The 26907-nt window shown below is 34.2% G+C and overlaps 2 protein-coding genes and 1 long non-coding RNA gene across 3 annotated transcripts; 2 read left to right on the forward strand and 1 right to left on the reverse strand.

Annotated features, from left to right (window-relative positions):
* The first annotated feature begins 1080 nt into the window (after nucleotides 1–1080).
* On the forward strand, nucleotides 1081–2257 carry LOC106664966 (phospholipid phosphatase 2-like). The gene has a single exon (XM_014391079.1). The coding sequence runs from the start codon at nucleotides 1137–1139 to the stop codon at nucleotides 2199–2201; it is 1065 nt and encodes a 354-aa protein (XP_014246565.1). The 5' UTR covers nucleotides 1081–1136; the 3' UTR covers nucleotides 2202–2257.
* An 8662-nt stretch (nucleotides 2258–10919) lies between these two features.
* Nucleotides 10920–26893, reverse strand: LOC106664921. Its single transcript, XR_001340245.2, has 3 exons — nucleotides 26741–26893; nucleotides 22934–23025; nucleotides 10920–11055 (listed from the first exon to the last, which is right to left on the reverse strand). It is a non-coding gene; the product is annotated as an uncharacterized LOC106664921 (long non-coding RNA).
* LOC112128172 (putative phosphatidate phosphatase) lies at nucleotides 14674–15632 on the forward strand. The gene has a single exon (XM_024229992.1). The coding sequence runs from the start codon at nucleotides 14730–14732 to the stop codon at nucleotides 15624–15626; it is 897 nt and encodes a 298-aa protein (XP_024085760.1). The 5' UTR covers nucleotides 14674–14729; the 3' UTR covers nucleotides 15627–15632.
* Nucleotides 26894–26907: the final 14 nt, after the last annotated feature.

Here is a 26907-nt window from a genome sequence, read left to right on the forward strand (position 1 = left end):
ATCATTCTCATTCAGAATTCATTTTCTTCGGTGTGTCTATATAGGTTTGTCTCTGTTTCTGTCATTTATCTGCCTGAGTATGTTTCTGCCTTTTTTTTCTTGCATCCATCTTTCGCCTTTTTTCTTTTAAACTATCTAGTTTTCCATACACACTCCCTCTCATTCCATCTCTCACTCGCTGCCTCCCTCTCCCTCTCTCTCTCTCTCTCTCTCTCTCTTTCACTTTTTGTTGACTTGAGCCATTTGAAATTCAATCGTCGTGTATTGCTAGCCGATAACCTTCTGTTAATCTGAAACAACAGTTTTTCCGGCAGGCAATTTGCTTTGTTCTAATCACGCCGAAGAGTAACCCGCGGCCTTTTTACCTGATCCGAAACTTCCGTGGGAAAGGCTCCTTGATCGTCCTTGCCCCGGAAGGAGAACTGTGAACACAAAAACATGAATGATTTGGATGTAATCAGTATTGAATGAACGAACGCCTCATTGTAAACCCCCCAAAACAAAAAAAATTAAAGCCATAAAACTTTTTCTAGCAAGAGAGTAGAAGAGTGCTGGGGAGAGAGAGAGAGAGAGAGAGAGAGAGAGAGAGAGAGAGAGAGAGAGAGAGAAGAGTGTGTGAGAGAAAGAGAAAGTGAGAGGGAGAAAAGTGTGAGAGAGAGAAGAGTGTGAGAGAGAGGGAGAAAAGTGTGAGAGAGAGAAGAGTGTGAGAGAGAGGGAGGTGGAGAGAGAAAGAAGCGTGCTGGAGAGAAAGAGAGAGAGCGAGAGAGTGAGAAAGAGAATAGTGTGTGTGTGTGAGAGAGAGAGAGAGCGAGAGAGAGAGAGAGAGCGAGAGAGAGAGAGAGAGAGAGAGAGAGAGAGAGAGAGAGGAAAGAGAGGCCATCGTTGTAATCCACCACCGAAGATGGTGAAAAACCGATATGCAGATCAAAACGATCAGAAACGATTGTGTGTTGGTTTGTCTGTAACCTCCTAACATAAATAGTTGGTATAAATACTATCTGTCTACTGGCTAATTATTTTTTTTTACTAAATATTTTGACCAACCTGCAACATATCATTGTGTTATTTCCATATGTTTCAATTATTCTTTTGCACGACTTGTAGTTAGTTTTTATGTAGTAGTTCGTATTTGGAAAATGTTTGCAATGGAAAATAGTCAAATTTCTTCGTATATATTGCCAGACATAGTATCGATAATGGGTTCTTTTATTATTTCTCTGGCGTTGGTATCATTCGTCCAACCACGCGTTCAAGGTTTCGATTGCAAAAACATTTCAATAAGGTATCCACAGAAGCCTTCAACTATAAGCGCGACAACTTTGCTTAATTCGTCTTTAGGTTTACCAACCTGCTTTATCGTTGGGCTGGAATCGATAATCCAATGGAAGAAAAAGCCGCAAGGTCCTAACAAAACAGTCTTCGCCCTGAAACTTTTCAACACGATCGCAGTTTTCTACACGGCGTTCAACATGCAATTCACCATTGGGACCTTGTTAAAATTGATCGCGGGAGAACCCCGGCCGTATTTCCTCGAGGCGTGTGAGCCGAATGTCGACTGTTCCGACCCTGCAGTCAATTCTCGTTTCGTCAACGTGTACAACTGTACAGGCGACAAGTCGACAGTCCGTCGAGCCAGAGGTGGATTTCTATCCGTGAAAACAAGCAGCATGACGACATCAATGGTCTACATTGCTTTGTTAACAGAAGTGAAGTTGCAATTTAAAGAGATTTTCCTCGGAAAGCTCTTCTTGCAGTTTTTATTCGTTTCGATCGCTTTATTCATAGGAGCAAGCAGGGTTGTCGATCATGAACACAAATGGGCTGATGTGGTCTTAGGTTTCTGCCTAGGCACTGCGACCTCTATCGCCGCGGCTTTCGCCACGAACTGGTTTCAACAAAATATTTCCGTTATCGACGAAACGACAAACCAATTTCCGGATGACAACAAAATGAAAGTAACGAAAGGGCACCTGAAAAAAGGCTTTCACATGCATACGAAAAAAGGTTTCAGTAAGAGCCCAAGAGGAAGCATAAAACCTTCCCCTGAGAGACAATTAAAAGGTCTCATAGTTAAAAAGAATAAAGTAGTCCCGGTTAGAAAATTAAGCTATCACGGTAAAAGACATTCCAAACGAGATTCAATGAAAACCGCACGCCTTTCAGCTCAAAACCCAATAGACGACGAACCATTATTACAGTAAAATTAAAAATTCAACGATTTGGAAAAACTACTTGAAATAAATATCTTTCAGCTTTCCTTTCTTTTTATTTCATCAATACCAAATCTATGTGTGTACAGCCAGCAGTTTTTGAAAATTAAATCAACAGAATATGAATACAGTGTTGATATTCAGATTTTACTTGTCAATTGTTTTAATATTATAGAAAATTATGTTTTATAAAATCTGGTGGTGTGATCTGTGAGCCGATGAACCTAAAGATCCTCTTTGTTCATCCTCGTATGCTATCATCCTGCCTTGTTCCCCCCCCTTACTTCCTACTACTAATTACCTCTAAACATTGTTACATGTGCTTTTTATTTAGTCAATTTTTTTAAAAATAATTTAATTAAATCAATAATACTTGAAATGTATAAGTGTGGAGAAATTGTAGTATTTTAAATAAGTATTTTTATTTAGGCAAAATTCAGAACATAACTATAATTAATTAAGGTTTTTAGTCGAGATAAAAAAGTCAATGGCACGAGCGGGATTCGAACCCACGATCTTCGGCTTGATACGCCCCTGCTCTACCTGGTTCACAACGAGGTGAATTCAGAATATAACATTCTCTTTAAAAGTTACACAGGTGCTAGTTTAGCAAATTCATTATGAAGTTTGTTGCCAGCAGTTTTCTATCAACTTAAGTCGCCACAGGAAAATCAGGGCTATAAGCAAGGAGAGGCAGGACCTTTACTTCAACCATGCCGCGTCTGTCAGACGCGAACGATGTGAAATTTTTTTTCGTCAAAATTATAAAAATATTATTAAAAATTAACGACGATTTTTTTCGATTTACTTTGATCAATTTGGACCACCTTTTAAATTCCAGAAATAGGAATTTATGTGGCAAACAAAGAAATATATATTTTTGGGCAGGGTTAGCACGAGGTATTTTTTCCGCTTGTGTCCTGTAACAAATAAAAATTTATAATTCCCCTGGATTGTTGGATTCGTTGAAAAGCTGGTTTGTTCAGTCACTAAGAACGAGGTGTAGATTTTATGCCAATATAAGTTCGAAAAATTAGAATGAAGTCAAAATGAAACTTTTGAAAAAACTGAAGGCTTTAACCTTAAGAAAGAGCCAAAGAGGAAACTTAAAAGTTCCTACCCCTGACAGACACTTAAAAGGACTCTTCATAGGCAGAATCGGTAATTATGCCGTTACTGATTTAGACGGCAAGTCGTCAATGACGAGGGGAAAAAATATAGTGCTCAATATACCCCCTTGCCTAACTCCACTGCCCACTGGGAAAAGTCAGATTATTAATTAATTACATTACATAAAAGATTGTGATTGACTGTGTAAAGTACTGATTTAAGGTTAATAAAGAAAAAATAAATTTATTTCTATTTTGAAAAGGTTAATATTTATTAATTGGTTAAAATTTTGATACTTGATTGATGTACATAGTCTTAAAGTCTTAAGACTAAAATACTAAATTAGTTGAGTTGATTTAAACTAGTTAGATTATAGTTGAATTAAAAATTCTAAATCCTTAGCGACCTGAAATTTTTGCCATCTGCAAGCTCAGAGACAAAATACATAGATCCATCTAACTAACTAAATAAAAACTAGTTTCGTATCTTTCTATACTTTCAAATTTAAATGATAGTTGAAAGTTATTTCGCGCTTAAAAGCTCTAAATTCTTAGCGCTCTGATAATTTTCCTATCTGTATACTCACAGACAAAAGACAAATTTCTATCTAACTAAATAAATACAAACTACTTTCGTTCCTTTGTGATTCTTGTCAATTTAAAATAGAGTAGACGGGAAAAAATCATTAGAAGTTTATTCATCAGGATGATAAACAGGAAGAGTATGCGAAAAATGCATCCAGTTGCTTTGTCAAAGCATTGATTTATTTGAGCCTATCATAGAAATGATATGTTAAGCTTAAAAGCTCTAAATCTTTAGCGAACTGAACTTTTTGCCATTTGTAAGCTCAGAGATAAAATACATAGTTCCATTTAACTAAATAAATAAAAACTAGTTTCATATCTTTCTATACTTTTAAATTTAAATGATAGTCGAAAGTTATGTCGCGCTTAAAAGCTCTAAATTCTTAGCGTTCTGATAATTTTCCTATTTGAATACTCACAGACAAAAGATACATTTCTATCTAACTAAAAAAATACAAACTAGTGTCTAGGTTTGTAATTCTTTTCTGTTTGTATTTGTATTATATAAACAAATTGTATGTATTGTATCTTTGTATTTTTTAATTATTTAAACAGAGTGACGTAAAAAATCATTGAAAATTGACCCTTCAGGGTATTAAGCAGGGCTCTCCCTAAGGCTCTGATCACCTTAGTTACCGTAGATTACCTACTGCATTGTTGTGATGAAGGTAAACAACTTTCCATCATTATATCGCCAATCATTGTTTTCCCTCTTTAAAATAATGATATTAAATTTAGGCTGTAATAAAATATACACTCATCAATCAGTCCTGAGCCTGCTGGTCATTTAATCGGGAACAAATCAATAAAAAGTAAGTAGTTAAAAATAACAATATACGAGGAATGTCTCGTTTGTACACAAAATTCCCACCGATTTTTTGAAATCAAAACATTGTCAAAAATTTGGAAATAGTTCCTGAAAGAAATTGATGTTTCGATTAACGCAATAAACATTTGGCTACATTTTATAGAGAACAAGAAAATAACGATGCATTTTTGAGGTGGTTTTGGAAAGCAATAGGAAGCCTTCTCGTCCCCAGTCAGAACAAGACCGTGCTAAAATTAATATTCTAACAATGGAAAACACTTGTAAACACGTTTTAAAAATAGACGTGTATTGACTTATACGTTACCTTGATCATTCTCGTTTTCCATAACAACAGACGCAGTTTCAATTTAAAAAAATTAAATTGTTTGAAACGTTATTTCCTAATTTCTATTTCTAAAGGTTCAAAACTCTCAAAATGCATACATAATAATAGTTCTAAAAATAAAAGGGTAATAATAGCCCCATTCAAGTCTAATTATGTGAAAATCAAAGATAATGTTTTTCCGCAATTTATATAATAGATTTTTTTATATAATAGAAGAACGGACCGGGAGGGAGCCTACTTAGCAGAGAGAACGAAAATGGCAAAAGGAGAGAAAAGTAAAACGTGGGGTGGAGATTGGAAGTTAGTGTCCGAGTGGATCGAAGGCACGATAGCTAAAGTGGTAGAGTAGCGACGTATAAAGCCGAAGGTCGTGGGTTCGAACCCCGCTCGTGACACTGACTTTTTTATCTCAACTAAAAACCTTAATTAATTGAATCTTTGTCTATCTTTATACACATGGTCTGGCTACTTCCAATATGTTCTATTGCATTCAGAAAGATACGAATGGAACCATTTCAATGCAACACCCAGTATTCCTATATGATGCAACTTTTGAATTAAAATTTCATGATCTAAGCAGGGGTGCTCAAACGGTCGATCGCGATCGACCAGTCGATCGCGAGTGCTTTTTGAATAGATCTCGAGAAGAAAAAAATTTTTAATAAGTAGGTAGGTAACTAAACTACAAAAATGTATTACGTAATAAAATAACACTGCTTGCGGCAAAAGGTGGCTTTATCAAAGGACCCGTGGCGAAGATATATATGACGTTTTCTTCAATTTTGTAAAAAACTACGAGCTACCAATATATATATTAGTGNGTAAGTAGTCTAAAAATATTGAGGTAGATCGCCAGCAGTTCAAGTTTGAGCACCCCATTCTAAAGTATCAAAACCTTTTGTAATATCTAAAAACAAACTAGCAACCTTCGTACCTAATCAAACCATTATTTAATATGGTCAAAAAACTGACAAGTGCTTCTTCTGTCCTTTTTGATTTTTTAATGCCACATTGCCTCATATTTGAAATATATCTTCTGAAAAAAATCTAATGACCTTTTTTTTGTTATTTTTTTGAAAAAATTTATTCATTAATGAGAATGTATTCATAAGCGTGAATAAGTACAAAAAAGGGCCGGTATAAGAGGACCCCTTGGGTACCCTCTCAATTAAACTAATTAGCATGTGCTAACTATAGAATATCAAATTCTTCACTACTTTTCAGAGTGGATGGGTTTGCAAATAGAAAATTATATATTTTAGAATGAATGAGAGTATTTAGATTAAAACCAGCATGCGATGGGGATGAAGTGACCTAGCTGTTCTCTTGACACAGACAGAATCTATCAAAACGACATAATCACATCAATTATAACAAAGTCATTCCGCAAAACATTTATATTGTGACTTTAATATTTGAATACCATTGACTACACTTGGCCAAATTATGAAACAGTTCTTTTTTATAATCCAGTAATATCTGGTCATAATCGGTTTTGAAGACTGCCACTTCATTACACTCGAACAAAAATTATTTTTCGATAAATCACCTAAACCTAAGTTTCTTGATATCTAGCCAAAATTTAATGTAACAAAATATAATTTTTGTGTAGTTATTTTGCAATCAAGCTCAAAAATAGTTTCAAAATAAGTATACTGAATCTTAGGAAACAACATTAAACAATCGGAGGAATCAGACAATCACAGATAAATCAGGACAAAAGAGACCTATAGTACACATTATCCATTTTGAAAGATAATCTGGTTGAATCATAGCTAAAAGATGAGCAAGCGATGACCAATTTTGTTTTCCTTATGTTAATATTTTTGCATAGTCGTCTTTGACAAAAGATTCTGCCAGATTGCACTCCTTATTTACCTAGAAATGTTGTTCACGTTACAATAAAGGAAGTTTTATCTTTCTTTTGTATTTTGACACTTTTATTCCTAAATTTTCAAAATGATCCCAAGGTTGTATTGTAAAATAGACGATTTATGGCCAATGAGGAAAAAATCCATCTTTATTTTTCATAGGATCACATCTTTAAAACAAAGGCCTTGTCAGCCGTCTGAATCAATTGTTTTCTAGTTTTTTTGAAAGCTAAACAGTTATTATTAAATCAACAGAGATTAGACAGGCATTCCGTTAAAGAAACACGTAGGGTTAATAAACTTACTGGCGTGTAATTTCAATTGAAAAATAATTTTATTAACGAAAAAATACTCATGAGAGCGTGAGATAAATAGAGTGAGTATGAGAGGGAGGGAGAGAGAGAAAAAGAGATAGATAGATAGAGAGATAGAGATAGAGATAGAGAGAGAGTGAGAGAGAGAGAGAAAGAAAGAAAGAAAGAAAGAGTGGGAGAGAGAAAGAGAGTCATAGTGTGAGTGGGTGAAAGAGAGAGTGGGAGTGAGAGTGAGGGGGAGAGAGAGTGAGAGAAAGAAAGAAAGAGAAAGAGCGAGAGAGGGAAGGAAAGAGAAAGAGAGGGAGAGAGAGAAAGAGAGTCATAGTGTGAGTGGGTGAGAGAGAGAGAGAGGAAATGAGAGAGACAGAGAGATAGAGTGAGAGATAGAGAGAGAGAGAGAGATAGATAGATAGATAGATAGATAGATAGAGAGAGAGAGAGAGAGAGAGAGAGAGAGAGAGAGAGAGAAAGCTACAGCTACGTAAGGGTGAAAAAGTAAAACATTTCATATCCAAGGGGGTAATAAAAAATAATATACCTAATAATGGGTAATCTACGGTTGGAGGTCTGTAGTTCAAAACCATCTAAAATATAACACGTCGAGAGAAAAATAAAATAAAATATATAAATTGCTAAGAGTAAGAAATACGAGGGTAGTGAGCGAGAGAGAAATTTAAGAAATGACTTCACTTTTTACAACGGAGAGGTTGATTACAGGCAAGCCATAAAATTATAAAATAAGCCATAAAACGTAAATTTTACAGACAAAATTTCTTAATCTTAAAATAATTTTTCACTGAGACGTTCATCGATCATTTATTTGTGTCTGTATATTCTCATAAACTAGGTAGAATCGACGGACCCAGTAAAATTATCAGTGTCGATTAAATCAATATCAGAATATGAAAATTTTACCTAGAGAAGTGATGAAAGATCAATAACCTTTAAATTTTTAAACATAATCTAATTATTCATCAACTTTCTTTACACGGCTATGCTTGCCTAGGAGGGACAAAGAAAATCAATTATCCATTCAATACAGCTGTTTAATAACTGCTGATGAATTGTAATGATTTGTAACCTTGGAAGAAGTACAGGTGTGGCCAAAAAACGCATATCTAAACAATATCAGACTATTGATTATGAAAATAAGTTTAACTTGGTCGAATTGTAAGAAAATATTTTAAACAATCCATTAATGTGCACTAAACTAACAAGGTTGGTGTGTCGCGGATTTGGACCAAACTTTTTTTGGTAATTCTATACTCTAAAATATCGCCACTTCTTTTGATTATGACACAAACATTGATTATTTTAAATTATTTAAAAAAAATTGTCAAGTGAATTTTATAACATCGAACATTAAACTCGAACTATTGTTCCCTCTAAAAAAACGAGGTAAATTTATGACAAATAATTTTATATTTTGTGAATTTTCTTATAGAAATATTGTATATATTTTTGTGCTACATACGTCATTCAAAAACCATGTGTCTATTATTTCAAATGGTATTTCTGACGTTAAAATCATTTTACCCGTTTTTTAATAGTAGTCGGTTCAATCAGATGTTCCAATAACGACTTCTTAAAAATCGGAAAAATGTTAGGGATCAACAAATAGATATTAAATAGTAAATTCAAACATAAATTTATATTTAGGGGGTCTTTAGACGTGTTAAACCGAAATTTCATATTAGTTTTAAGAAAAAAAATTGTATGACCTAGTTTACTTTCAAAATAAAATTGGTTTTTAGAAAAGTTTTGGTTATTGATAAACTTTGATACCTATTACTATATTTTTATAGCAGTCTAAATAAAAAATGCTATAAAATGATATATTGACATAGTTGATTTGAGCAAATAGAACGGCGAACTAAAAATATTAAAAACGATAAATGTCAACTTTCAATGTTTTTGGCGAAACTATGGCATAGTCACAAAAAGTGGCGATATTTTGGATTACGAAAAGAATTTTGGTCCAAATCATTACACACCAACCTGGTCCTTCGCTTGTTAGTTTAGAACACATTAATGGATGTTTTAAAATATTTTCTTACAATTCTACTAAGTTAAACTTATTTTCATAGCCAAGAGTGTGATATTGTGCAGATGTGCGTTTTTCGGCCACACCTGTACTTCTTCCAAGGTTGCAAATCATTAATATTCATCAGCAGTGATTAAACAGCTGAATTAAAAGGATAATTGATTTTCTTTGTCCCTCCTAGGCAAGCATAACCGAATAAAGGAAGTTGATGAATAATTGTTATTTTTAAAAATTTAAAGGTTATTGATTTTTGATCACTTCAAAAGGCGAAAATGACATTTAATTTTTTTGATATTGATTTAATCGGCATTGAAAATTTTACTTTTTTTGTGAAATAACTTAATTTTTAAATTATTTAAATTATTTTTAAAAATCTAAAGGTTATTGATCTTTTTATCACTTCAATACATGAAATTAACATTTAATTTTTTTGATATTGATTTAATCGGCACTGAAAATTTTACTTTTTTTTTAGAAATAACTTAATTTTTAATTAATTAAAATTATTTTTAAAAATCTAAAGGTTATTGATCTTTTATCACTTCAATAGGTAAAATTAACATTTAATTTTTTTTTATATTGATTTAATCGGCATTGAAAATTTTACTTTTTTTGTGAAATAACAATTTTTAAATAATTTAAATTATTTTTAAAAATCTAAAGGTTATTTTTCTTTTATTACTTCAATAGGTGGAATTAACATTTAATTTTTTTGATATTGATTTAATCGGCACTGAAAATTTTATTTTTTTTTTCTGAGAAATAATATTTAATTTTAAAAAATCTAAAGGTTATTGATCTTTTTATCACTTCAATAGGTGAAATTAACATTTAATTTTTTTGATATTGATTTAATCGGCACTGAAAATTTTACTCTTTTTTTATTTCTGAGAAATAATTTTTAATTTTTAAATAATTTAAATTATTTTTAAAAATCTAAAGGTTATTTTTCTTTTATCACTTCAATAGGTGAAATTAACATTTAATTTTTTTGATATTGATTTAATCGGCACTGAAAATTTTTTTTTCTGAGAAATATTTAATTTTTAAAAATCTAAAGGTTATTGATCTTTTTATCACTTCAATAGGTGAAATTAACATTTAATTTTTTTTGACATTGATTTAATCGGCATTGAATATTTTACTTTTTTTGTGAAATAACTTAATTTTTAAATAATTTAAATTATTTTTAAAAATCTAAAGGTTATTGATCTTTTTATCACTTCAATAGGTGAAATTAACATTTAATTTTGTTGATATTGATTTAATCGGCACTGAAAATGTTACTTCTTTTTTTATTTCTGGGTGCTAAAACGAAATTTCATATAGTTATAATAAAAAAATTGTATGACCTAGTTTACTTGAAAAAATTTGTTTTTTAGAAATGTTTTGGTTATAGAACACCTTTCATAGCTTTGACTATATTTTTTATTGCAATTTACATAATAAATGCTGTAAAATAATATATTGACATAGTTTATTTGAGCAAGTTGAACGGCGAAATAAAACGGTAAATTTCTTCTTTCAAAAAAACTTTTGCCGAAACCAGGGCCTATTCACAAGAACTGTCGTTTACGTGTCCGATATTTTGGAATGTAAAATCACCAAAAAAGGTTTGGTGTAAATCCGTGACCCACCAACCTGGCCGTCCTCTTGTAAGAAGTTTTGCTGAAGAAAGACTCTGCTGTCAAGTTACTTTGAACAATGATAAAAACATCAAAAGTCATGCTCCAACGCTTACCCCATTTTACTCTGGAGTCCTGCAAAGCTAAGCATATTTTGTTACCTTCGCTAGGTTAGCGGCTTTCCTGTATATGATAAAGTCACAAAAGCCCAATTTGCAGACGGCATCAGAGGACGTTACAACTACTGATGTGAAAAGACTATAGCCACATAAAGGATCAGGGTTATAAAGACCCGGCCTCCTCACCCCATAGTTATTGATAGTGTGAGTTATCTCTTTTGTAGAGTGCTTTGGATACCAAAATCTTATTTTACATTAATCTAGGACAAGTAGAAAGCATCAAAGCGCTGACGTTCTTTTTCCACAGCTTGAGGCAAACCTAAAGGATACACCAGGTTGTCATGCAACAGATTTACTACTTATTTCACACTTGGAATAACATCTGCACAGTTATTTTAAATTTCATTAGTGTTTTCAAAAAATTCGCTATGGGAAAACACTATAGCCAGATTGAAGGTTATTTTCATTGAAGATTATTCAATTTTGACTCTTTCTCTATAGTTACTGTGGTTATCCACTTGTTGAAACTTTTGAATTTTGGACACCCTTATAAATCTACAACATTAGGGTTATAAGTAGGGAGAATCAAAAACTGACATTATTTTTTCACAACTTGAAACAAACTTCAAGGCTACTCCACTTTGCCTAGTAGCAGAATTGCTACTTACATAACACCTCGAATAATACATGCCAGCGTTGTTTTAAATTTCATTAGTATTTTCAAAATATTCGATTTGGGAAAACACTATAGGCAAATTGAAGATCAGGGTTGTAAGCAGGGAGAAGAAAAATTATGACTCTTTCTTCTATAGTTACCGAAATTATGGTTATCCTCTTATTGAGTCTTTTGGACTTAGGATGCTCACACAAATCTATAACATTAGGGTTATGAGAAGGGAGAATCAAAAGGTGACAATTTTTTTCACAACTTGAAACAAACTTAAAGGTACACCAGATTGTCTACTAGCAGAATTGCTTTTTTTTTTTTTTTTTTTTTTTTTTGCTGGGGCTTCCGACATCTAGGTCATTTCAGCCCCCCACTAAGTCTATATTTTATATTCTATACCCGTTCAAACACAACATTCATACAAATAAATACATTTATACACTTAAATACATCCATACAGTTCACACATTCCGTTTGGTCGGTGGAGTACTTGATATTCCTCCACCGACCTACACTTAAACTAAACTAGATTGGGGTCGATGGGGTACTTTTATGAATATTCAGCCATCGGCCCCGAACACACACTCACCCGCTTTCATCGTTTGAGGGGCGATGATGACGTTATATTCACCCTCACCCCTCGCCATTCACGCTAATAAATACATGCACACAGACAAAACATATATGCACATAACAAATAAGACATACTATATATAATAAAAAACCCCAATTTCACCTAAAAAGAGGAACAGGGGACTCTGAAACTCGCTACCGTGCTCGAGGACTCTTCTTAAATCCGGCGGCATGCCTACACGCTCTCTGTATGGAGCCAAGGCATGACACGCCTCTATTATGTGGGACACATCGAGCAACCTTTCTCTGCATAAGGGGCACCTGCGCGGGCTTTGGCCCAAAAGCAGGTGCCCATGTGTCAACCGAGTATGGCCAATCCTCAGTCGGGTGAGGACGATCCCTCATCTCCTGCTCAGATTCTCTGAGGGCCATCTACCGGTCGTGTTCTTGACTCGCAAGAGCCTCTCCGACGACCCAATTGCTATTAATTTCGCTTTTTAAATACCTTCTGCTAAAATTGCTTTTTAATTGCAATAGTATTTCAAAAATCCATATTGACGGAAAAAAGAAAGTCCATTAGTCTTTTGGAAAAATTTGATATGGCAAAACACAGGATTACCAAAAATTAGGACACAGAAAAGGATTTATCTAATTTTGAAATTAACAACTAAATGAATAACATTTTCTCCTTTTTTACCATAATATTTGGATTTGTTCAATCCTCAAGTATCAATTTGGTGACATACCATTACATTCTTATAGATACCACAACCTACGCTTACGAATAAAAAGCCATATCAGTGAATAACGATTATTCACTGAATTAAGGTTCTTTAGTTGAGATAAAAAAGTCAGTGTCACGAGCGGGATTCGAACCGACGACCTTCGGCTGGATACGCCGCTGCTCTACCACTTGATCTATCGTGACTTCGATCCACTCGGACACTAATTTCCCATCTCAACCCCACCTTTTGAATTTTCCCTCCTTTTGCCATTTTTCGAAAATTTTAAAAAAAGATAATTTAAAATAATCAATGTTTGTGTCATAATCAAAAGAAGTGGCGATATTTTAGAGTATAGAATTACCAAAAAAAGTTTGGTCCAAATCCGCGACACACCAACCTTGTTAGTTTAGTGCACATTAATGGATTGTTTAAAATATTTTCTTACAAATCGACCAAGTTAAACTTATTTGCATAATCAATAGTCTGATATTGTTTAGATATGCGTTTTTTGGCCACACCTGTACTTCTTCCAAGGTTACAAATCATTACAATTCATCAGCAGTTATTAAAAAGCTGTATTGAATGGATAATTGATTTTCTTTGTCCCTCCTAGGCAAGCATAGCCGTGTAAAGAAAGTTGATGAATAATTAGATTATGTTTAAAAATTTAAAGGTTATTGATCTTTCATCACTTCTCTAGGTAAAATTTTCATATTCTGATATTGATTTAATCGACACTGATAATTTTACTGGGTCCGTCCATTCTACCTAGTTTATGAGAATATACAGACACAAATAAATGATCGATGAACGTCTCAGTGAAAAATTATTTTAAGATTAAGAAATTTTGTCTGTAAAATTTACATTTTATGGCTTATTTTATAATTTTATGGCTTGCCTGTAATCAACCTCTCCGTTGTAAAAAGTGAAGTCATTTCTTAAATTTCTCTCTCGCTCACTACCCTCGTATTTCTTACTCTTAGCAATTTATATATTTTATTTTATTTTTCGATCCACTCGGACACTAATTTCCCATCTCAACCCCACCTTTTGAATTTTCCCTCCTTTTGCCATTTTTCGAAAATTCAAAAGGTGGGGTTGAGATGGGAAGTTAGTGTCCGAGGGATCGGAGTCACGATAGCTCAAGTGGTAGAGCAGCGGCGTATCCAGCCGAAGGTCGTCGGTTCGAATCCCGCTCGTGACACTGACTTTTTTATCCCAACTAAAAACCTTAATCAATTGAAAGAAATTATTTGGCAAGCGGACCACGAAAATTGCTGAATTATTCACTGAGTTAGAATCCAAGTTGGAATTTATGGATTTTCATCGGGAAAATCATACTTTTGTGCTTGATCATTTGTTTACAAAGCGATATTTGCCCAGAAAAAGCAGAATCGTCGATTTTAAACACCGCCGGATTGACATAACAGTCAGGTTTCTGCAACCGCTTTAGCTTACGTCACGAACTTGTTTTATGAAATTGTTATTGATGATGAAGAAAGCCTGTTTTCAGATGCGATGACCAAAACATTAAAAAACCTGACTAGGTGGTTTAAATCAATTGTTAGTATAATAATACACAATCATTGACACATGTTTTAATTTGTTTCTGAAGAGCGATACGTTTAAATAATAACATTTAATTTAATTTTATTATATAAAATACCAAATGTTCAAAATATTAGAATTGTTAAATCACGTTATTTATTTTCTATTATTAGTTAGGATATACGATGCGCACTAGTACAATTATTTTAAGCTTCATATCACATTTAGTGGCTATCCTCGGTTCTAGTATAATACGTTATACCTTGCTTGGAATCCGTCCAAACAATGTCGGTTTCGATTGCACAAATATTTCTATCAGGCACACACAGAAAACGGCAACGATTAGTAATAAAAATTTAAATATTTTTTCTTTAATTTTCCCGATTTGTTTTGTTTCTGTGTACGAAATAATACTCTTCTTGTGGAGCTCCAGCCAAGAATTGAACTGGCCGGGCTACAGCAAAACTCTCTTCCCTCTGCAACTCTTAAAGACAGTCGCTGTATATTTCACGGCGTTCAACGTGCAAGCCATCATAGGGGATTTAATGAAATTAACGACGGGTGAACTCAGGCCGTATTTTATTGAAGTGTGCATGCCGAATGTCACCTGCTCGGATCCGTCGATCAGTTCGCATTTTATCAATGATTACGCATGCCACGGAGATCCGGCGAACGTTCGAGATGCGAGGATGTCATTTCCGTCCGATCACGCCTACTGCATGACAATGGCGATGGTGTACATTTGTCTGTATGTCGATAACAAGTTCTATTGGGATGCGATTTTCATCGGAAAGATACTCTTCCAGTTTATACTTGTTTCATTAGCGATATTTGTCGGAATAAGCAGCAGGGTAGACAATCAACACCACTTCATAGACGTCGCCGTCGGAATCATCTTGGGCACGGCGACTGCTTTTGCTGCTGTTAACGCTACGAACTTGTTTGGCCAAAACCTCATCATAAACCAAGCACGACCTTCACAACATTCAAAGAGCACTCCAATGCATGCCGTAAATTCGACTGGAACGTTGGACACATCAATATCTTCAATTGATTATTCACAAAGCAATATAATGCAATGAAAAGTATTATCAGCTCATTTACGATAAGTATGAAATAATTAGATAAGAACCAAAAAATAAATTCATATGATACATTTAAGAAAGAAATTGATATTTTGGATTTTTTAAAATAAAAGTTCGGTCGGAGCAAATTTATATTATACCCTATTGAAAAAAATGTACAACTATAGCATATGCAAGGCCTATCCAACAATCCATTGTTCATTGGGGAGGGGTACAAAATTTCGATTTTTTTTGCACACGGGACCTAAAATCGTGCAAATTTAGAGAAAACTCTACACATCATTTTTCGTCGAAACGCAATACTTTCTCCCCCTTCAAAGGGAAAAATTGAAAAAATCACTTAATTTAAATGTTTGAATAGTTTAATTTCAAAAAAGACACAATTTTCACAAGTTTCCGGAATGTTTTTCCGTCATAGTCTGCAATGTAAATGTTTTTAGTCACCAACATTAACGAATATAAAAAAATTCATCGCCAACAAAGAGGTTATCACATCAAGAGAAAGAATAAGTAGATTAGAGGCCGAAATCAGAAAAGTACCAGGACATGTCTAATCACGAAAAAAAAATCGTGTTCTGCAATGTAATTTGTTAACAAAACATAAACGAACAAAAAACCCCTCACGGCAGTAAGGATTGAGAGGTAGACTTCTTTTCCGGATCAATCCAGCCGTGACTAAAAATTTACTGATTTAAAAATTATAGAATAATTGGTAAACAATGGGTATATATTATTATTTATTTTATACAAAACGTAACATCATAAACATATTGCAATAGGGCAAACAAATAATCAAATGTTTTTGTTTATTATTAACAGCTGGTGTTTGTTAAATTAAATTAGATTCGGGCCATTTTTTCGTAGACAAAATAATGAACATAGATTAATGGTTTACTAGTTTACTACCCAATTTGAAATTTTATTTAAGCTATTTAATTAATTATTTTTCCGTGTAACTTCATTATTACTTTTCGGTAATAATGTGAGATTTACGGAAAAAGACGTAATGGCCACCATATTTTTTAATAATATACAAAACTTTAAGGACTTTTGTTTTTTACCGTGATTTTTCTGTTAATTTAAAACAAATCTTGTCATATTTGGTAACAAAAAGTTAAGAAACGCCTACGGTTTCGTTTTATTGTAAAAAAGAAATTAATTTGAGCTTTTAAACGAAAAAATTAGGGAATTTGCTTATAATTAGAATAAAATCGGGTAGTCGAAATGAGAAGTTTGTGGCATGGGCGATCGAAGTCACGGTAGCTCAAGTGGTAGAGCAGCGGCGTATTGAACCGAAAGTCGTTGGTTCGAATCCCGCTCGTTGACATTTTTGACATTGACTTTTTTATCTCAACTAAAAACCTTAATTAATTACTAATAATAAATGCCATTAATATTAATTTTGTCTACACTCTTGTTCTCATCTATCAGCTTAGTGGGTCCCCACCCCTTCAAAATCCAACGTATATAAACACAAAATAGCAAAATCTCACTGGAACTCTCGACACGACAAGCAAGGATGGCACAATTACACAGAAGACAAACACTTTGAGTGAGTAGAAATACTTTGATTGAATATAAAAAAAATATATTTTGCATTGTATATATTCACTTTTTCACATCCAAAATGTAATTGTTATATGTAAACAATGCTTACAAAATCCCAGGTCCTGAAGATGATCTCAATAAAGATCGAAACGTTGGCACGATAAAGAAAATGTTTTTTTCTGAAACCTACATCACACCAGACCGCATCTCACGATTTCTAAATAAATATCAGCTTAGTGTTTCTTTCTATTTACAAAATGAAATAATCCGTCCGTTCGCAGTTTTATTAGACAAGTGCGTCACTAGAATAAAGATGGTACCCTAACAATAATACGCAAGAACAAGGTCAAAGTCTGTCCTAGACCTTTCCCTTCCACCTAGCCACATATTGTCGATTACAAGGTTAATTAACTAAGTGATCATTTTTATAAAAGGGTTTCCATGCATTTTTCTTATAAATCGAATGATCATATATACATTTTTAAAGCTATTTTCCGAGAAACCGGGAAGAAATATCCCAGATCGTTCGTTTTATAACGAAAATGCACGGAAATCCGAATATAAAAATGATCTACTTAGTGTAAAGAAAAAACATACATGTTACATATGTAATGAAGAAAATGAATTAATCCATGTTATAAAAAGGGTATAAAGGTGTCAACAACCCATGTAAGGTTTTATGGACGAGGGGTCAAACCACTTTGAAATAGTTTTCTCTACATTGTTCACAATATTTATGAAAGGTGTTGGTTGAAATAAAAAAGTCAGCGTCACGAGCGGGATTCGAACCCACGACCTTACGCTAAATACGCCGCTACTCAACCACTTGAGCTATCGGGTTCGAATCCCGCTCGTGGCACTAACATTTTCATTTCAACCAAAACCTTACGGAAAAAGATTAATTAATTGAAAGAAGTAATTTGGTCAATCAGACTACTAAATATAATGGATTTATTAAACAGTTTGTTGCTTAAGAATTCAAATAAGATATAATAAACATTTTTAATTCGGTAAAAATTAAGCATTGAAAAATCCTTTATCCTTGTTTTGGATTAAGGATTAAGTGTGTTTAACTCTAAGTCATATTCCCAATTAAAAAATGTGCATAAAGAAATATTAATTGTTAACAACAATTAGACAAATTAAGGGCAGATTCTTTTATCAAGAAAATGAAAAAAAAATCAATTGGGTGGAATTTTTTGCCTGTCGGTGTATAAACATTATTTGCACATATTTATATATTTGTCTGTATATATCCATTAATATATACATTTATAGATCTAATTTACTTTAAACCTTACCCACACAACCATCTGCTTTTCAATTTATCTATCTATCCATACATTATCTATTTATCAACGTAGCTCACAAATTTATTTATCTATCAATGTATCAATAACCTTCTATTTATTTATCCATCAATATACTTATATATACATCAATTTATCTATAAATTTTGTTTACCCAACCATCTATATATTCACCTATCTATTCAATTTTCTATTTATCTATCGATCCATCCATCTTCCCATCGATCTATTTTTCTATCCATCTATCTAGCTGAGCTTATATCTATCTTTCTTTTGTTATCTATTCTTATATTTTAAAATTGCCGTTTGAATTAATGTAAATAATAAAATTATATGTGCAAATTAATTAAGGTTTTTAGTTGAGATAAAAAAGTCAGTGTCACGAGCCAGAATCGAACCCACGATCTTCGGCTAGATACGCCGCTGCTCTACCACTTGAGCTATCGAGACTTCGATCCACTCGGACACTAACTTCCCATCTCAACCTCACCTCTCGAATTTTCCCTCCTTTTTGCCATTTTCAAATACCGTGTAATCTACTTGATTCTCGGCGACAAATGAAATGGCCACGGAGAGTTTTTGTGAAGATGTACTTCAGATTAATTATTAAATCCGGCTCGTGACGCTGACTTTTTTATCTCACCCAATACCTTTCATGAATATTAATTAATCGAAAAATGTTTTGGTCCATCGGACCACGAACTGTAATGGATTATTCACAATTGAAATCCAAAAGCTAAGATACGAACTCAGAACCTCTAGCGTGAGAAATAATAAACAGAAGCTCTAACTACTCTGTCACAACGGCCCCAAACATGTACATATATACATATTTACATATATTACGTTTTTAGACTGGTCATTATTCAGAATGAAAAGATGAAAGGATATCGCATGGAGAATAAGGAGAATAAGGATCGGGCACCTGAAGCCACCAAGGCCTTCAAATGAGAACTTGCTCCCACGTGCAAATAATTGACAATGTAACAAGTCAGAGTTGTACATTTTTACAATTATTGACTTCCTTAGTAATAATCAAAACTAAGTAATGATATTACTAATTTATTAAAACAACAAGTCTAAGTTGCCGTGCAAAAATAATCTTTGGTGGTTCTACCCCAAAATTAATAAATGAAATAAATAAAAAATAAACAGATGTAATGCTTATCGTCATCGACTAACGAGTCAACTGTTTTACATCTTAAACATATGCTCATTTTAATAATACCTTGAAACTTTTTTTTGTCAAACATTTGTACAATTCAACAGTTTGAAAGGAAAATGTGTAAGTCTATTTGCAACATTATTGTAACCACTGTGTTTGTTTTCGTATGGATAATACTTTTGGTTGGCTCAGTGATACTCAAGCCGAACTTTCGTGGTTTCGATTGTAGAAATATTGAGATTAGGTACCCGTTAAAGAGGCCGACGGTTGGCGTGCTTTCTTTGATCTTTTTAGCAATTTTGCTCCCTATCTTGGTTATTATTGCAGTTGATTTGTCAAATTTCCTGAGGACGCATAAACCGCCCGGTTTCAAGAAGAAGACCTTCATCTTGGGACTCTTGGTCACTATTGCGAAATTCCTCATGGCCCAAATAATACTACACACCATTGGCAATATGATAAAAGCGACCGCGGGTGAAATGAGGCCGTGCTTTATGGCAGCGTGCAAGCCAAACGTCAACTGTTCGGATCCAGCGATCAACGGCCGTTATGTCTACGATTATAAATGTACCAATACGGGTCTATGGGCCATACAATCTAGGCTGACATTTCCGTCAGGACACAGTTACGGCACAGCGATGTCGATGGTGTACGTTGGCTTTTATGTGGAAACTAGGTTAAAAGTGAAGAGATTCATCCTCGGGAAAATCTCCCTACAGTACTTATTTTCTGTCATCACGATATTTGTCGCAGTAAGCAGGGTAGTCGATTTCCACCACCGATGGGTTGACGTAACTGTCGGTATCATCTTCGGCGCGGTTGCCGGAGTCGCTCATTCTTACGTTACAAACTTGTTCGAACCACACAACGAAGAAATCGACGAAGTTTCACAAGACCTTGAATAAGTTTATCTAAAACATCAACAGATCTGCATGGTTTAAATATATGTAATTGTTTTATATAATAGATGTGTACCATTCTCATTTATTTTATTTACATAGTTCCTTTTATTTCTCATTTTCTCACTCCGTCTCTAACACACAAACATACTCTACCCTTCCTTCCAGTCTGTATATCTGTCCTGATGCCTGAAACAGTGTCTAGCTACTCTTGCTCTCTCTCTCTCTCTCTCTCTCTCTCTCTCTGTCTTTACTACAAGACATAATAAGATATGAGTCAATATGTGGTGAAGAGAGGGGGAGAGAGAAAGAGAGAGAGAGAGAAAGAGAGAGAGAAAGAGAGGAACAGTGAAAGAGAGAAAGAGAGAGAGAGAGAGTGAAAGGGTGATAGGTAGAAAGAGAGTGATAGGGTGAAAGAAAGGTGCAGAAATAAAGAAAGAGAGGGACAGTAAGAGGAGTACAGAGATGAAGAAAGTAGAGAAGTCAGAGATACAGAGGGAGAAAGAGAGAGATAAAAAGAGATTGTGAGAATAGTGCATAGGAGAGAGGGAAAGAGAGATACGATGGAGAGCTAGATTAGAAAGTTAGAGAGAGATTACGAAGAAGAGACACACAGAGAGATAAGAGAGAGAAGAGAAAAGAGAGGGAGAGTGACGGAAAGAGAATGACAGAGTGAAAAAAGATACAAAAATAAAGAAATAGAATGGCAGTGAGAGATATACAGAGATGAAGAAAGTAGAGAAGTCAGAGATACGAGGGAGAAAGAGAGAGATATAAAGAGATTGTGAGAATAGTGCAGGGGAGAGAGGGAAAGAGAGATACGATGGAGAGCTAGATTAGAAAGTTAGAGAGAGATTACGAAGAAGAGTCACACAGAGAGATAAGAGAGAGAAAGAGAAAGAGAAAAGAGAGAGAGAGAGAGTGACGGAAAGAGAATGACAGAGTGAAAAAAGATACAAAAATAAAGAAAGAGAATGGCAGTGAGAGATATATAGAGATGAAGAAAGCAGAGAAGTCAGAGTTACAGAGCGAGAAAGAGAGAGATATAAAGAGATTGTGAGAATAGTGCAGGGGAGCGAGAGATAGAGAGATAGTTTAGAGAGAGAGGGAGAGAGAGTGAGAGAGAGAGAGAAAGAGAAAGAGAGAGAGAGAGAGAGAGTGAGAGAGAGAGAGAGAGAGAGAGAGAGAACAGATTTACGGAAATGTAATTTCACGTATAAAGAGGCGTTGATTTTTAAAGGTAAAAGTAACTAGCATTGTAATGTATGTAAAACATAAAATATGTAAGATATAGTGAATTCCTGTTTTATCAATACATCGGCAAAATAATATTCACCTAATAACAGAAGCTAATAAGAATCACTAAAAGTTTTACACTTTTTCTTTTTCATTTTTATTTTAAAATAGTCTTCTTTATAATCACTCGCATATTTCACGAGTTATATTTAATAATTTTTGAGGCAATCTGTGACATTTCAACATCTTTGGTTCTTACTTGCTAAGCACAGCTTGTCACTTTTTCGCTTTTTTTTAGGGGGTGGGGAGTGGATGGATATTGCTGTTCATGTGTGTACGAAGCGGGCCAGCATTCTGTAGGAATCGCAAGTACAACGCCGTACGACAGACGTAGGACGTCTATATCAAACACGAGCCCCGGTTTTCCATCGGATCGACTAAAAACTCGAAATCTCTCGGGAAAAACGATCTTAGCGGCTCGTCATATTGGGTGATAACATTCGTCAGTAGGATGTTCTTCACCCAAGTAGGCGAAATGCAAGGCTTAGAAGTAGTGGTTTTTGAAAATGGTCCGAACCCTCTTTAACCAGGTAACTCGCCCTCCGATCCTTCCTCAGAAAATCCTCTAAATTTTAACTCCCGGCGATGATGACACACCAAATCGCAAGCTTCCATTTTAAAGTAAGCATGAAAATAATTTAAACTAAATAAATCAATACATTTTAAGAAACAAATAATTTTGTTTTAAAAAGGTACAAATATTCAAATACACTTATGGAGGGCTTGGATTTCTAATACATGTATATTTTCTGTTCATTATTCAATACATATATATGTTCTATTTATCCTTAAAAGACCATAGCCTTTCCCTGTCGCAAAAATTACGAATGAATAAAGCAAAATTGAATGCGCACTTCGACACATCCTTCATCCTACTCATATACAATAACCTTTGACAGAAAACCGTCTTAAATAGGAGTTGGCTCATTTTATGGCTTCCTAGCAAATACGGAATTTTGTGAATTTGCTTCTTGTTGGAAGAGGGTTCATAAAACCAGTCGAGATTATTTCAGTGAATATTATTTTACGACAGGACTTTTGTACTGGTTGTAACAAAACACAATTCAATTAATCTGCTTTACTTACTGATGTACTGATGGAGGTCAAGGTTGGGGGTGTTTCATAATTAAAATACAGTTCGGCCATGCTTTCGATTTATTTGAAGACATACTCAGGGCCTGAATTACAAAAAAACATCGAAAACATAAATTTCAAGACATTGATAGAACAATTCATATTTTATGCATTTGCCTATATGCTATAAAAGTGTTAACGAAGGCAGCCAGTTAATAAAGGCGAATAACAACAACAATCTTCTTTTTTTAACAAAACACCTAGAAATAAGTCTAAAAGTAATAAAATTATGTTAATAATTAAATTAACTAATTTCGTGGTTCGCTTGACCAATTAATATATTACAATTAATTAAGGTTTTTAGTTGAGATAAAAAAGTCAATGGCACGAGCGAGATTCGAACCCACGATCTTCGGCTTGATACGCCGCTGCTCTTGAGCTATCGTGATCTCGATCCACTCGTACGCCAACTTCCCATCTCAACCCCACCTTTTGAATTTTCCCTCCTTTTTGCCATTTTTTAAATGTCGTGTAATCAGATTGGATTCTCAACGACAAATGAAATGGCCACAGAGCTTTAGTGAAGTATACTTCATTTTAAATCATTAAATTCACTAATTTCGTGGCCCGCTTGACCAATTAATGTATTACAATTAATTAAGGTTTTTAGTTGAGATAAAAAATGGCAAAAAAGGAGGGAAAATTCAAAAAGTGCGGTTGAGATGGGAAGTTGGTGTCCGAGTGGATCGAGGTCACGATAGCTCAAGTGGTAGAGCAGCGGCGTATCATGCCGAAGATCGTGGGTTCGAATCCCGCTCGTACCATTGATCTTTTTATCTCAACTAAAAACCTTAATTAATTAATAATTAAAACTTAATTTTTAAGCTTAAAATACATACATTTATATTATTGGGTTTTCCGGAAAATTGGTTTGTGGATAGAAAATAAAATCAATTAAATGAACGATTTTAAACATTTTTATTGATTAAAATACCTTTATCATTCTTAATACACTTCTCTCTATGTGATGGCAATATCTCCATAACCTCTGAATAGAATTGGGAATCTCTATTATTAATAAATTATGTAAACGCATTTTCTAACGAGTTGTGACCAATAATTTTTATGTTGTAAAACGTCGTCCAGGTGCATGAAAAAATGGTAGTCGGTAGGCGAAAGGTCTGGAGATGGGAAGGTTGAGGCAGAACCTCATAACCAAAGATCCAACAGTTTTCGTGTCAGGCATGAGGCCAAGCGTTGTGTAACAGAATCGGCCTTTTCCGATTGACCAAATATGGCTTCAATAATGCTAATTTCTGGTGCATTGTTTCATTTTGAGAGCAATACATTTCGGCAGTGATTGTTTCGCCAAGATTCAAGAAGCTGTAGTAAATCAGCCGAAATCAAGCCCACCAAAGAGTCACCATCATTTTTTTGATTATAAGTTGGGGGCTTTGGAAAATGTGATGCTGCTCCTTCCAAAACGTCCACTGTTATCACAAATAAAAACAAATTGTATCCGTAAAAGGTTCGTTTCTGTTTCGGCCAAAAAAGGGCGCAAACTTTATAAAGTTGATTTTTTAACGGTCATTTAATACATGAGAACCCCAACTTAAGAACTTTTTCACCTTTCCGATTGCCTTAAGGTGGTCAGCGATGGTCAATTTGCTAAAGATTTGAAAGATTCTCTGCAAGTTCTCCAACATTTGTTCTGGGATTTTCATCGACCAAAGCTCACAGAACATCATCATCGACGGTAGAAATCCTTCCACGACTTCTTTGTCTTCCAGGCTAAAATCTCCCTATCGAAATTTTTTAAACCATCTCTGCAGGGTGCTCTAACTTTGTTCATTTCTGTTTGTGCGAGGATTAAAAAGGGTTGACATTTGTACGAAAGAATAATCCATTAAACGTAAACAGTTTATTATATACAGGGGTAATTGAAAGAAAACATGAAAACCTGTATTATTTTCCGGGCAACCCAATGTTTGTTAAATAGTAAAACTGTTTTATCTTTAAATATAATTAGCACAGAATTTTTTAAACTAGAAGTCGTGTTTGGGCTCCTTAGAGAAGTGTGTGGTGATTAGTGACCGTTAGTCGATGATTGTTCAGAAATCGTGAGATGAAGTCTGGTATGATGTAGGTTTCAGAAAAACATTTTCTTTATCGTGCCAACGTTTCGATATTTATTGAGATCATCTTCAGGGCTCAAAGTGTTTTTTTTTCTCTGTAATTGTGCCATTCTTGCGCGTCGTGTTGAGAGGGCCCCTGGGAGGGCCTACCTACATGTATTTGTAAAATGTAAACAATATTTATAAATTCCAGGCCCTGAAGATGGTCTCAATAAAGATCGAAACGTTGGCACGATAAAGAAAATGTTTTTCTGAAACCTACATCACACCAGACCGCATCTCACGATTTCTGAATAATCTATAGATGTTATTTTTGATTTTTTTTCTTTACCTTATATCACAATACAGAGTAGAGGGTGTCTCACATTTCAAATTCAGAACTTTTATAGATGGATATAGATATAGATAGATAGATATACTTTATTTACAAAATGAAAGAAATTTAGAGGTAAAAAAACAAACAAAAAAACAATATTATTATGGCATGGTATTAAGACCGTCAGCCTGAGTTCGGAGTGCATTACTATTCCAAGAATATGCATAATTATAAGAAAAAGAGAATTTACACTATCAACTTCAGATTACAGGATTTTCAAATTACAAGATTGAAATGCGATAAACTTTAAAAATAATAAAAATGACACTTCAAAGAATAAAAGCAAGGATTCCAACTCACAAAGGGTTCCCCACCGGCAAACAGAATCCGCATTTAGAAGCCCACAAAGTAGAAATTATATGTATTACCTGCCAGAGCAAAAAAGGAAACAAGATAAGACGAATAGAATATTAATATCCTACATTCCAATATATTCATATCTGTAAAACCAGGGTTTCCGAGCAAAATCAACAAGATCCCGGCAATCCGAGCCGTTCAGAAGGGTTATAAGCTCTTCCCTCGTCGGAAAACCCTTACCCACCAAGCATCTAGCGAGAAAATGAAATGCATCCTCACGACCGCCTGAGTTGCATAGAGAGCACACTGCAGTGGCAGGAGTACCCCCAACCCAAGGCCTGAAATTCAGGAACAACAACTCCCCTCGAATTTTAAACCAACAGCGGAAAAAAGAGAACGGAACATCATTTGATGGAGCAGAAAAAACATTGCAAGGAGTTAGGGAATGATTCAACTCCTTGTAGAGTTGGAATCTATTTGAATCCACGGCACAACTCTCCCGATGACGAGCCTCCATAATATGAAGAAGATTGGAAAACATTTCAGACCATGCTGCAGAATTATCCAAAGAGAACCGAGCCACATTATACCTCTCCGTAAGAGAATTCCAGGATTTGAACCAGGATATGTTACCCTTAATAACTTCAAGTGATGAAATTTTTGCCAGGCGAGAATCAGGGCTTGAAGCCAGAACTTTTATATTTGTATAATTTAATTTCAAGAATATTATTTTTCTAATTATACAGTTATTTATAGGTAATCCCTTCTTTATATTTTAAATATTTATTTTACTATTATAGTAATCTGTTAAAACTTCAGCAAAACCCAAATTGAGTTGATATTTTGTTTCTCCTGTTTTATATTTTTGTAAATTACAAGACTTAGCACTCATGGAGATAGAGAATTTTTCTTTTATCAATTTCAGTCAGGGTTCTTTCTTTGCCTAGGATTTACTAATTGTCAAAGTTAAAATTATGAGATTTACCATGCTGAGGCCTGTGTCATTCTTACCTGTATTTAAGTGTTATGTGACTGTACGTTCTTTCAGCTTCTGTTTGGTCTGCCCAATGTGTTGTTTATTACAATCGTTACAATAAATTTTGTATATTACATTGCATTTAAAACGTTGGTCGATCCTATCAATAATTTAAAATTTCGTTGTATTTTTAAATAACGTA

The sequence above is a fragment of the Cimex lectularius genome, unplaced genomic scaffold, assembly GCF_000648675.2.
Source record: "Cimex lectularius strain Harlan isolate CLEC.00 unplaced genomic scaffold, Clec_2.1 scaffold105, whole genome shotgun sequence".
Taxonomy (NCBI): domain Eukaryota; kingdom Metazoa; phylum Arthropoda; class Insecta; order Hemiptera; family Cimicidae; genus Cimex; species Cimex lectularius.

What these genes read in the sequence shown, in the direction of transcription:
- LOC112128172 (XM_024229992.1), top strand. Translation starts at nt 14,730, where the DNA reads ATGCGCACTAGTACAATTATTTTAAGCTTCATATCACATTTAGTGGCT.
- LOC106664966 (XM_014391079.1), top strand. Translation starts at nt 1,137, where the DNA reads ATGTTTGCAATGGAAAATAGTCAAATTTCTTCGTATATATTGCCAGAC.